The sequence below is a fragment of the Tenrec ecaudatus genome, chromosome 8 (assembly GCF_050624435.1).
Source record: "Tenrec ecaudatus isolate mTenEca1 chromosome 8, mTenEca1.hap1, whole genome shotgun sequence".
In the NCBI taxonomy this organism is placed as follows: Eukaryota; Metazoa; Chordata; class Mammalia; order Afrosoricida; family Tenrecidae; genus Tenrec; species Tenrec ecaudatus.
Genome location: NC_134537.1, coordinates 40210504 through 40224205, shown reverse-complemented (window position 1 = coordinate 40224205; position 13702 = coordinate 40210504). Strand labels below are relative to the sequence as shown.

The window sequence follows — 13702 nt, the reverse complement described above, 5'->3', positions numbered from 1 at the left end:
AAGACCCAAAACAAACAAATAAACAAAAAACCTTATTTCTGAGAAGTGATCAGAGCAGAAAGCCCAAAACTATCTGTAGCCAAAGCGACATCCCCTCACAGAAGGGTCGCAAGGAAGGGATGAGTCAACCAGGGAGCAGTATAGCACTGATGAAACACACAACATTCCTCACGCCCCACCATCATGACCCCAGTTCTCCCTGTCAGTTGTGGCTGGACTGGAGCATGTACACTGGTATAGATAAGAGCTCACAACACACAGAATCCAGATCTGATAAACCCCTTAGGAACAGAAATGGGAGCAGCGAAACCAGGAGGGTAGGGGGAAGGTGAAGAGAGCAGGAGGGAAGAAACTGTAGGGAAAAGGAAGACAGCAGTCGGTATTAAGATTTGAAAATAATGATAATTTATAATTTATCAACAGATCACGAAGGTGGGGAGTAAAAAGAGGAGCTGATACCAAGGGCTCAAATAGAATGTAAATGTTTAGAAAATAATAATGGCAACATATGTACAAATATGCTTGATACAATTGATGTATGGATTGTGGTAAGAGCTGTAAGAGCCCCCAATAAAATATCTTTTTAAAAAAGCTACTTCTTGTATAGCCACAAATAATAACAGACGTCCTAACCTCGAACCGTTTATACAAAATGTGTAAGCACAATCGCACTCTGTTGCCATTAACTACCTCCTTGTCATACTTACTGAACGGGCACATTTTTTGGGAGGACTGCTAGAAAGTCCATCTAGTTGCCCATGTTCACCCAGGAATCCTGTCACTTGGTCCAAGAAAGAAGAGACATCTAACTGGTGCCACTCCACTAACTTCTGACCTGAAGATTAAGAACCAGAATTTAAAAATAAATAAATACTACATTTTTAACATTCTCACCAATAAGTATCTCCTTCTGCATATATACATTATTAAAATTTGCTATGACCACTGTCCCCATCCCCTCACCAGTTTTAGTTATACAGTGTCTTCATAACCTAGAAGACATCAATGATATCCCACTGAAAGGATTCTTAACCATCATGTTGGGCTAATTACCTTATCAGTGATATCACGTATTGCCAATGAGGAAGAATAGAGAAAGAAAAGGTCGTATTTATGTATAATTCAATCAATTAATAATAAAACCAACTCTTTATCACCAGCTTCTTAGGTGAAGTTACAACCAGTACAGGAATAATCTTAACATTTTAATGATAAAAAACCTTAAGGGAATCCCTTATAAAATGATAAAAACAATAAACCTTTACATTCTTTTAAAAACATGCTTCAATAAATGTTTAAATAGGTATAAATATAATGTACATGAATAAGAACTCCTCACCCAAATTATTATAAATAAACCTGAAGTTAGAACCAGCACTCATGAAGATCAGTGATTTGAGTGATTGAAAGACAAATGCTAGTGGCTGCATGCTGTAAGATGACATAAGTCTTACCTGTCCGTGGGTCCAAGATGGAAACATAAGGGAAATCCCCTAGCTTATAAAATTGTATGTATCTCTGACCTTCTTCACTGTCATGATAAACCTGTGAAAGCATTGATAGAAAACACGTCAGGTGCTAAAAAATATACCACCTTGTTATACACCAATAACATTTAATTCTCCAAATAGGCCCTTGGTATATATCTTAAGATTTTATATAAAGGTCATCTGGTGTGAACTCTCTCAACTCCCTGGCCTCTAACGATTTTTGAAACTTACCTTAAATACTAATCCATCCCACCAACCCTTTCCAGAAGAGGTGTTTCTCTCTATGCTCTCGACTACCAATTCCTACGACTTCCTTAATGGCAAAGAATGGTGCAATTGTTCCCTTCTGACCATCCTTTAGTCCAGGGGTGCTCAAACTGCGGCCCGTGGGCCACATGCGGTCCGCCAAGTGTTTTTGCCCCATTTGCCTTTTTACTTCAAAATAAGATACGTGCAGTGTGCCTAGGAATTTGTTCAGTTTTTTTTTAACTATAGTCCAGCCCTCAAACGGGTCTGAGGGACAGTGAACTGGCCCCATTTAAAAAGTTTGAGGACCCCTGCTTTACTCAGTCCCCTAATAGCTACACCCCGCGCCTCCATCTTAGCCTTTCAACATGCTTAAATAGCTCCCTTCCTTACAAAAGATCCCTGTGCCCTGATAAATGGCTCTCACAAAATCACAATGACTTTCTAACTAACAATTCCACAGATAACTATTTTTCATCTTTTTCTCTTTTTTACCTTTGAAGGTCCGGCACTATCAACTACTTCCCCTTTTCTAGAAACAGCCTACAATTCCATGACTCTACTGGCTTCCTTAAATCATTTTAACCTTTCTTTCTTAACGTCCTTAATAAGAAATCTTTCCCAGACTATCCCTTAAATGCTAGTGTGATCCTAGGTATGGTCAGCTTCCTCCTCTCCCTCAGTCTTACGTGAGCTAAATGATTCCTGTTTTAGGTTCAGATTAGTATCACTACAAGGATATCCAGAATCATTTACAACTTCATCTTGCTTCCCAAGCCTTCTTTCTTTCTGCATTTTCCTTTCTAGTGACACCACATTTCCTTCCCTACAAAATAAATCAGTTAGCAGTATGATTTCCTAAGTATCCCTTCTCACCAAATTCACATATTCTCATTTCTGAACTCGTGTACCCAAATTCCATCACTCTTCCTCCTCCCTAAACTAGGTCCCCAGCCAGCCAGTGTTTTAGAAAATAGCCCAAGCATTCTCAACCATCCTAATGCCATGACCCTTAAGATATAGTTCCTCATGTTGTGACTCCCAACCATAAAAGTTATTTTCATTGCTACTTCTCACTGTCATTTTGCTACTGTTATGATCGGGCGACCTCTGTGAAAGGGTCATTCGGCCCCTCAAGGGGTCTCAACCTGTAGGTTGAGAATCTCGGACATAAAGGTTCTTAATAATCTGGTCCACATCTCTCTCAACAGCCTAATGTTATTTAACCACGTTCACTGCCTTGAAGACATTATTTTTCGAGCCTCCAGCCTTATAGACCTGATTTTCTGCCAAGAATGCCCTTTTCTACCTACCTGACAAACTTTTGTTTATATTACAAGCCCAGTGTAAATATTAGCTCTTTAAGGTAATAATCCTTGATTCACCCCAAGAAATAATTCCCTTTACTAAAAGCTTAATAAAGCACACTATTTAAGATTATAAGCTTCAGTTAAACAGAGAAGATGCTTAATCAATACATGATGAATAAAAGGAATCTTACTATTCAGAAAGTTATACTGAAAAAACAAAACAAAAAGTTACACTGAATTTAGAAGCCCATAAAACAGGTGAATAACATTAATAGCATGTCTTATCGTAAGAAAAAGTTAATTCCAAAGTTCCTACTTTCTTTTATTTGGCATAAACAAAAAAAATTAGAGCAAGATCACCTAATGTTACCTTGATAATTTACTGGCCAATTAATGAGCAATAGTAAGATTAAGTTGCAGGTCTAAGGACAAAAAGTAAAACAGCAACAAGAAATAAGTCTCCGGCAAACATTTTAAATTTCTAAACCTTTATCTGTACTGCATATATGGTTACTCCCTAGCCACATGCGGCTACTGAATCACTTGAATTGTGGCTAGACTGGATTGAGATGTGCTACATACCAGATTTTAAAACATTTAAACAATTTTAAAGGGGTAATGCATCATCTAATACCATATATGTTAATTATACGGTGAAACGATATCTTGAACATAATGGTTTAAACGTTCTGCTCTCTTTCTTCACCACCTCCCCTTGGAAGTTCTTCATCGCTGCTCTAACTTCTACTTGCCTTTCCTATTTCAGCCACCAAAGGGGTTTTGCTTTTCTAGTATGTCATAGTTTAAATTATTAATCCCCCTACTCCATTTCCAACCTAGTTATTCCTCCTCAATCTTACAAACTACAAAAGTAAAAATACTCTTGAAAAGAAAAAGTCAGCTCTAGTTCCCACCTGCCAGAAAATGAAATGTTCCCGGATAATATTCTTCACAGCTTCATTGCTCCACACATCCCGGTTGAGGCACTGGCATGCAAAGTCTTGTACATTCTGAATGTTTATCATCAGCCACTTATTCTGCATCTGGCCACACTCTTTGGCCTGTTAAAGTTATATATGCATTAAACACAATTTCTACTTGGTAGCTAATATTTTTCAGAGTTCAGAAGTGATCCTCTCTTCATATAAACGCAGTTTTTTCTCACGTATAACATCTAGAGTTTTAAGTATAATTTTTAAATTAGGTATAAACATAATTTCTATTTAATCTGCATACATACATATTAATTACACTTTTCATGCATTTCTCAAAGTCAAATGAACTGTTTTCTCTTTATTTCTCTCAATTATTACTTTTAAAAGTTGCTGCTGGGTCAATTCTATTTTACCTCGATTGTCAAATTGCATATTGCCTCTGTACTACCAGATCTTGTTTTTTCAAATTATTTTAAACCCCCCCTCGCCCCTCGCAGGACAAAAGCGACAGTTGTTGCTGAGTTAACAGACTCCTGGCAGGCCCATGTGGATGAGAGCATTGCTCCCCTTAGCGGTTTATGAACACACATGACCACGTCTGTCTTCCAAAGCTCCTCTGAACTCAAACCTCCAACCTTTTGGTCAGCAGCTAAGCACATAACTGTTTTACAAGAACTACTCAGGTATTAAAACTACTCAAGTAGATTCCAAGACTGTAAATCTTAATGGGAGCAGGCAGCCTTTTTAGCCTTTGGAGCAGCTGGTGGGTTTTAACGGCTGACCTTGTGCTGGGTTAGCAGTCCAACATCTAACCCACTTCAAAATCCAAACTCGATGCCGACTCATGGCGGCCCTACAGGGCAGGGTAGAACTGCTCCTGCGGGTTCCCAAGACTCAAACTGTCTGGGAGCAGAAACCCTTGTCTTCCCCCCGCCCCCTCCCAGGAGCAGCTGGAGGTTTCCAAGGGCTAACCCTGAGGTGAATAGCCCAATGCATAACCATTACACCACTGTGGCTCCTGTCTAACCCACAGCACCACAAATTATTAGCTATTGACAATTTTCTAGGACTGGCCACAGTATTTAATAATGCTAGATTGCTTTTTGTTTTAAATCTTAAGAATTATTTTCCTAGGAGTAGATATATATTAAAAAAAAAAACAAAACAGGATTGCAGACTCAAAAGATGTTTAGATTATCTCCAGAAGATTCCCCAGTTCCTAAAACACCTTCAACACGAGTACCCTATATACTGGATTATAAGTTAAGGTACCTAATTTGACCACAAAACGGCATTAAAAATGTGCTGGAAAACTTGGTTTATATACGAATATATACGGTTAAGTACTTTTAGCTGTTTCTCATCACCACAAACACTTAAGAAATATTACTGAATGAAGGGGGCAGAAGGAATGGCAAAAAACACATACGTAGTAAGTCAGTCCCTCAACCCTTTACATACGAGAAGTGACACGAAAGCTCTAATTTTGAAACATTTTATCCTGGAACAATATTATTTTCCAATTTTCTGACATTGGAAAATCTGAATCAATTAACTCAGTCCAATAACAATCAAAGAACATAAAATATTTTGTAAATACTGGAAAATATAAGACTAAGAATGGGAAGTTAGCAAAGGAAAAAATGATATCTTAGGTATTCTTAGTGAGTGGAAAAGGACTAGTATTGAACGGCTTGAACCTGACAATCAAATGGCTTATTATGCTGGTTGATGATTAATGTTCTCCACTGCACCCTTCTCACTGCCTAACCTCTGGTTACTAGGATGTAAGCTTGCATAAACTACTCTCCGGCCTACTGCCTAACCAACAGATTTTGGGTACATCAATCTGGACAATCACATGACCTAGCAAAAGTCTTCAGTCTACTGCTTGGCCCAGATTTGGGACTTGCCAGTTCTAACTGTGGGAACCAATTCCCTGAAATAAACTACACACACACACACACACACACACACACACACACTCACTCACGGATTTTGCACCTCTAGAGAACCCTAACTTAGTACAGAAAGACAAAATAAAGAGGTTTAATTCAATATCAAAAACATTTCAAGATCTACCCTAGCAATGATTAACAGTAAACAAAACTGCTACAAAATACCTCTTTAAAGCGTTAATTAAAAAGCTAACATGTCATGTTGATGACTAAAGTGTTTCTGACCCAAGCCATAGTACTTCCAGTGGCCTATTACACATGTGAAAGTTGGAAAATAAGAAGGGAAGACCAAAGAAGCGATGCATTCAAATTATGATACTGGTGAAGAATACAGAAAGTAACATGCAAATATGTCATGGAAGAAGTACAACCAGAATGCTCCCTAGAAGGGAGAATGTCTTGCTTACTTTAGACATCAGTAAAGACCATTCCTTGCTTTGTAGAAAATCAGTAAAAAAGATGAAGACCCTCTGAGAGGTGGATTGACAAAGTGGCTGCAATAATCCAGGATAGGGAAATCTACAGAGACAGTAACTGGATTAATAATTACCTAAAGGTATGGCACAACTCTTCTTCATATGACCAAATTACTGAATTGTATGATATATGAATTATATGCCAACAAAACTTAAAAAATAGCAACAAAAAGCCACAGCAACAATCGTGAGGATCACAGGCCCAGACAACAATTAGTTCTATTACACGTAACGGTGGCTATGAGCTGGAGGTGACTTGATGGCACCTGATCTTCAAGAAAGTTTATACACGCTTACATATATTGTCATGCAATTTTTTTAATGAATCCTCAATGGAAAATTATTTTCTAATAGTTACTTATTCCAATGGTGAAAACTCAAAGTTCAAAAAGAACTGTCCTGTCCATAAAGAGAAGTGGGTGAAGGGAGACTTCAGACAGTGTAAGATATGACAAAATAGTAACAATTTATAAATTATCAAGGGTTCATGAGGGAGGTGGGAGCAGGGAGGCAGGGGGAAAATGAGAAGCTGATACCAAGGGCTCAAGTAGAAAGCAAATGTTTTGAGAATGATGAGGGCAACAGATGTGCAGATGTGCTTGACACAATGGATGTATGTATGGATTGTGGTAAGAGTTGTACAAGCCCCCAATAAAAAGATTTTTTTAAAAGTGTCCTTAACTGGTCAAATGCTTTTTAAAAAAAATTTATTTATCATTTTATTAGGGACTCATTCAACACTTATCATAATCCATACATACATCCATTGTGTAAATCACATCTGTACATTTGTTGCCCTCATCATTCACAAAACTTTTGCTCTCCACATAAGTTCCTGGCATTGGCTCATTTTTCCCCCTCCCTCTCCATTCCCTCTTCCCTCATGAACTCTTGATAATTTATAAATTGTTATTTTGCTATATCTTACACTGTCTGACATCTTCCCATCACCCACTTTTCTGTTGTCCACCCCCCAGGAAGGAGGTTATATGTAGATCCTTATAATCGGTTCCACCTCTTTACCTCACCCTCCTGGTATAGCCACTCTCACCACTGGTCCTGAAGGGATCATCCATCCTTGATTCCCTGTGCTTTCAGTTCCTATCTGTACCAGTGTACATCCTCTGGTCTAGCTAAATTTGTAAGATAGCACTGGGATCATGATAGTGGGTGGGAAGGAAGCATTTAGGAACTAGAGTAAATGGTGTATGTTGCATCGTTGCTACATTGCACCTTGAATGGCTTTTCTCCCCCCATGACCCTTCTGTAAGGGGGATGTCCAGTTACCTACAGATGGGCTTTGGGTCCTCACTCCCCTCATTCAGTGATAGGATATTTTTGGTCTTTTTTTGATGCTGATGCCTCAGCCCTCCGGCACCTTGTGATCACACAGGCTGGTGTGCTTTTTCCATGTGGGCTCTGTTGCTTCTGAGCTAGCTAGCCGCTTGTTTACCTTCAAGCCTTTAAGAACCCAGCCACAATATCTTTTGATAGCCGGGCACCATCAGCTTTCTTCACCACATTTGCTTGTGCACCCACTTTGTCTTCAGCGATTGTGTCTGGAAGGTGAGAGCATCATGGAATTCCAGTTGAATAGAAGAAAATGTTCTTGCATTGAGGGAGTACTTGAGTGGAGGCCCAATGTTCATCTGCTACCTTAATATTAAACCTATACATATATGCACATGGATCTATTCCCACATCCTCACATATATATTTCCATATGTACATACCTTTATTTAGACGTCTATAAATGCCCTTTGCCTCCTAGCTCTTTCCTCTATTTCCTTTGACTTTCCTCTTGTCCCACTATTATGCTCAGCCTTCATTTGGGTTACAGTAATTCCTCTCAGTTACATTACCCTTGATCATGCCCTACCAGGCCTCCTATACCCTCCTCACCACCAATTTGGATCACTTTTTGTTCCCTTGTCCCTGGGTTTGTTAACACCACTTCCTTTATCCCACCTCCCTCTCCTATGTCCCCCCCGGAACTGTCGGTCCCATTCTTTTCTCCTCCAGATTGTTCATTCAGCCTATCTCATTTAGACAGACCCGCGGGAATAATAACATGCACAAAAACAAGACAGAGCAAAACCGAGCAACAAAAGAAAACAAAACAACAAAAAGCCAAACACAACACCAACAAAAAAGAAAAGCTTGTAGTTAGTTCAAGGATTGTTTGTTGGCCTTTAGGAGTGTTTTTTGGTTGAGTCTGATGGGATGCCAAGCCCTGGCCCCAGAGTCCATTTTTGGTATTCCCTGGGGACTTTGTTGCTCTATTCCCCTTGCTTTTCTGTTGCAGGCCCTGAGTGTTTTGCCTCATGTGTGGTGGGATCAGGTCGGGAACAATTCCCACACTGTGTCTCCAGTGTTGTCCCCTGTATGGCTATGGGTCAGCGAGGATGTCGTGTCTCATAGTAGGGCCAGCCATATTCTCTGTGTATTGGCTGCTCTGAGCAGGAATATCGTCTTCAAGGCTTGGTGGGCCAGGATATGCTCCACTCTCTCTTCCTCCACCTTCATTTGCTCCTGTGGGCTCTGATCAGACAAGTCCCTCTCCCTGAGCTACAGCTTCAGTGCTGTCCTCTGAAATACATTCTTCTGGGATAGGGCCAGGTATCCACGTGTTGCGATTGGGGCCAGCCCCTCAGACCTCTCCACTGGTTCCCTACTCCATGCTAGCCAAAGGCTTATTATAAAATACGCAATTATTCATTCATTTATCATCCCTTTTAAAAAACGTATATGCATGCTATGCCTTCACAATAGCAGTTATAATATAAGGTTTTAAAGGGGGGGGGCAAAATGAATAAACTGCCTTAACTGAAGAAAAACTACTTCAGAACAAAGAAAATTAATTACCACTACACTCTAAAGAAGCAGAACAGACAGTACATTATACTGTAAGGTAAACTGACAGATTCTTATCCCAACTACAACATTGACAATGGGGACAAGGAGGGGGGAGCATGAACTAAAATTAAGTATTAGTCCAGATTTTTAAAATAAAGACTCGTTTGTTTTTAAAGTACATTAACTCACTTTCATTTTTCATGTATTCAGACTCATTTATTCAAGAAAACTTATTCAAAAGGGGGAACCCATCACAAGGTTGGCATACAGTCCAACCCCCCCAGGGGAATAAATGAAAGAAATGTGGGTGAAGGGAGACAACAGTGTTGAGAGGAGCTGAAACTAGAAAATGTTTTGGAAATGATGGCAAAATATATACAAGTGTGCTTAACAATACAACTGAATGATGATTGTCATAAAATTTGTAAGAACCCCCCCAATAAAATAATTAATTAAAAAGGAAAAAAGAAAACTTACTCGGTAAGCACTATGCTTCAGGTAGTTATAGATGCTGGAGTTACCGTAGTTACCAAAATACAAAAATCTGTTCTCATGTCACATACATAGAGATGAACTTTACACTCTCCAAACTCAGAAAGGACATCATCTACCTGGAAAATTCTATTATGATGAAATTATTGATGCAGTTCACTAAAGTAGATATTCAATGATCAACAAGCATATAAAAAATGCTCAGTCATCTTTAGCAGTAAGAGAGCTACAAATCAAAACCAGAAAATATCACCCCATAGCCTTTATGATGGCTAAAAAAAAAACCCCAAAATAATGTATGTTCGTTAGAATGCAGAGAAACTGGGCACCCTTAATTCACTGATGGCGGGAAGGCAAAGTAATACAGCCATTGTGGAAAACCCGTTTGGTGGTTCTTAAAAAGATACATAGAACTACCACTTTTGTTGCTAAGTGTTATTGAGCCAATTCTATTTCACTGTGACGCTATAGCACAGAGTAATACCACCCCAGATGATTTCCTAGTCTAAATCTTTTGGGGAGCTCACCGCCAGGCCTTTTCTCCCACAAAGCAGCTGGTGGGTTCAAAGTACCCAACAATCACAAGTAGACACAAAAAATTTTAATACAAATTTTTACTGTAGAACAAGTCACAACAGCCAAAAGGTAGAAACAACCTAAGTACTCATCGATGGATGAACTGATACATGTAGTACAAACACACACGAGAATACTACTCAGGCATAAAAAAAAACCGAGTCTTGATTTATGCTAAAACACAGATGAACCTTGAAGATCTTAAGCTCAGTAAAATATGTCAATCACAAAAGGGAAAATATTGCATGATTTCACTTATATGAAGTAACAACAGCCTCAGAAAACTTACATAGGGTTGCTAAGAGTTGGATGACTAAAGGTATTTGGTTTATTATCATGAACTTATTTTGTTAGTGAATAGGCTCCATTTTTCAGCTTAAATATTTTTACATGCATTTATATTACCTGATATACTCTAGTATAAGCAGAGTTTTTCCAGCACATTTTTTTTTTTTTTTTTACAACTCCAGCACATTTTAAATGCAGTTTTTGTGGTAAAATTAGGTGCCTCGGCTGAGATTTGCATCGTCTTATACTGAAGTATATATGGCAAGTCCCTATGTCCACAAAGTTCAAAGGGTAATAGAAAAAGAAGAAACCCTAAGGTCTGTCCCCTAGCCCAGGTTCAGACGAGTTATACTAAGTACTCAGCTCAAGGTTTTCCAGTGTTCTTGGCTGTACCAGAAATACACCAAGTTCTTTCCAACAGTAGGACCGACCTTCACATGTGTTCTATCTGCTGTGGGTCAGCTCATGGCTTACTTCATTTACATTACTTTACTTCAATCAGGCTTCTATTCCAATCTCATCCTCTCAAACAGCTTCTTAGTAAAACATGCCCCCCCTCTCATCACTTATAAGCATTTATCAAATCTATAAAATCCACCATGCATTCGATTTTCCTTTAAGAAGAACTTATGTTCTTTAAGGTCCCCAGCAAGTCTCTTCTCTCCGTTCCTTAACATACAATAATATGAAACTTACATATCTATATTTATTGGTTTGTTTAAAGTTTATTGTTCCTACAAGATAAAAAGGTCTCAAACTCATTTGGCCTAAGACACAACCTCCTTTTCATGGGGAAAAATAAACCCAAAAAACTACTTAGCACCCCCCTAAGCAACTAACAGCTTTAGTGCTAAAACCCACATTCCAGGAAAATTGTAAGTCTCTGCCAGCTCCTTGGGTCATTCTAGTACCTCCCAGGGGAGAGGGGTTGGGGAGGCGGCACACAGCCCACTTTTGGAAACACTGCACTGGATTCTACTATGTGACAATAAGGGCTTTGTCTAACTCGTTCATCTTTACATCCCTGAGGCAAAACTGCTTATAGTTACGAAGCATCCATTCCTTCCTTCTTCCTTATGAGTAAAAGAACCTCCCATTTTTAGCTAAGTACCCTTATCTTCCACTGTGCCTTGTATTTAGGCCTGGCCACTTTGCCATGCTTCCCAAAAGGCAGAAGTCATGTGTAAACTTCTAGCTTGTGCCTTTAAAAGGAGACGGGTACCCTTCTCGCTCTTCCTCCTTCCAGCTTACTGAGAAGCAAACATGGGGCAAGTCATTTTGAATCAGAGCACAGAAGATCTAGGGCAGCAGTTCTCAACCTGTGGGTTGCAACCCCTTTGGAGGGCTAACGACCTTTTCACAGGGGTCACCCAATTCATAATAGTAGCAAAATGACAGTTATGAAGTAGCGATGAAAACAATTTTATGGTTGGGGTGTCAGTAACAACATGAGGAACTGTATTAAAGGGTCACGGAATTAGGAAGGTTGAGAACCACTGATCTAGGGGATGGCAGAACAAAATAGAAAAACTATACCCCTAATACTCTCCTAAAGCAGAACCAGCCTCTCACAGTCAAGATGATTCCAACTCATAGCAACCCAATAGGGCAGAATAAATGGTCTCTGTGGGTTTCCAGAGCTGTAGATCTTTATGGGAGCAGAAAGCCTATCTTCCTCTCTCAGACAGGCTGATGGGTGACCTTGATGCTAGCAACACAACACAGAACCCACTATGTCAACAGAGCCACCACAGAAGCCTAAATTTTGACTTTAAGCACTGTTTGTTGTGGTGGTTTAATCTGGTATCTACCCCATGTAGTGGAATCTTTTCCCCAACAAACAGAATCCCCATCACCTCGAGCAAGGGTAGGTAAACTTTTGAGACGGAGGAGCCAATTCTGTCCCTCACAACAATTTAAAAATTATCCGAGAGCCATAAATGCAGTTTACAAACAAATGAAATCACTATTATCTGAATAGTATCCTTTAAGTGAAGCTATCATAGTTTTATTTTTATTTGAAATTTTATTTCAGAGCCACATGTACCTAATAAAAAAGCTGCATATGGCCCTTCAGCTGCAGTTTGCCGACCCCTCATCTAGAACAAGGCCTCGCAATAGAAGGCACTTAATAAAGTTACTGGATGGGCAAGTGAATTAACCAGTCTCTCAACCAGTTAGCATGAGCCAGACCCACTGAGTAAGACCATGGTTATTTATGCCAAGTAAATTTAGTTTTTAAACCTGCAAAAATATGGCTCAGATCTCTATCTACCTGGTAAGGAGATAGATGGCGCTGGGACTTGCCTGAGCAGCCAGCAGGGGGTGTCTTTCTAATTCTCAATAGTCAGCTGGCTTTACCTTTAATCATAATGACATGCCTACTTTATCCTTGGAGTGTTTACATCTATTTAAAGATTTTTAAATGATAATGTTTAGTATTATCAGGGAAAAAATAGATTGTTGCATGCAAACAATACTGATCATAGAAAAAATAGGTGATAAAACTTTAAATGAACTGCACTTCAGAAAATACGATCAAGAGATTCAAAATTTCCCTCAATGAACAAACAGCAAAGAAATTGTTCTTCATGAGTGCAAAGTAACTAAACTGAACTAAGCTCTGAGCTCGATTAAACACCATGGCAGCTGAGAAGGCTAATGAAATTGAAAAAAAAGTCAAAACACACTCAGAGCCTTAGTCTATTATTTTATTGTGATTCCTTCTTGAGGATTGTATTACCACAGGATACTAGAGAGGATATTGAAATAGTCATCAGGAGACAGCTACCTTGCTAGCTTTTAAGAGATACATAAACATCAATTAATTCCCTCAACTTCAGCCTATCACATGAAAGGAAAAAAATCCTTGTTAGTTCAAATCACCATCATATGGGTTTCCTATTGCCTGCAGTCAAACATCTTCAAGTTTCACAAGTCAGAAAACTGAAACTGAAGCTTGCTGTTATGTTTCTAATGTCTCCCTTTAAACTAGTATAAAAATGTCAAAGGACAATTTTTTTAAACAATCAAAATTCGTTCTCAAATATGTAGTTGGCACACAAAATCTTTTGT

General features: G+C 39.0%; 1 protein-coding gene across 1 annotated transcript in view; it reads right to left on the bottom strand.

Annotated features, from left to right (window-relative positions):
* UBXN7 (UBX domain protein 7) overlaps positions 1-13702 on the bottom strand; it is a 74098-nt gene that overhangs the window by 13904 nt on the left and 46492 nt on the right. The window contains exons 6-8 of the mRNA XM_075556261.1: positions 3961-4107; positions 1455-1545; positions 708-835 (exon numbers count right to left, since the gene is read on the bottom strand). Of these exons, the coding sequence (XP_075412376.1) occupies positions 708-835; positions 1455-1545; positions 3961-4107 (366 nt within the window). The remainder of the gene's footprint in view (positions 1-707; positions 836-1454; positions 1546-3960; positions 4108-13702) is intronic.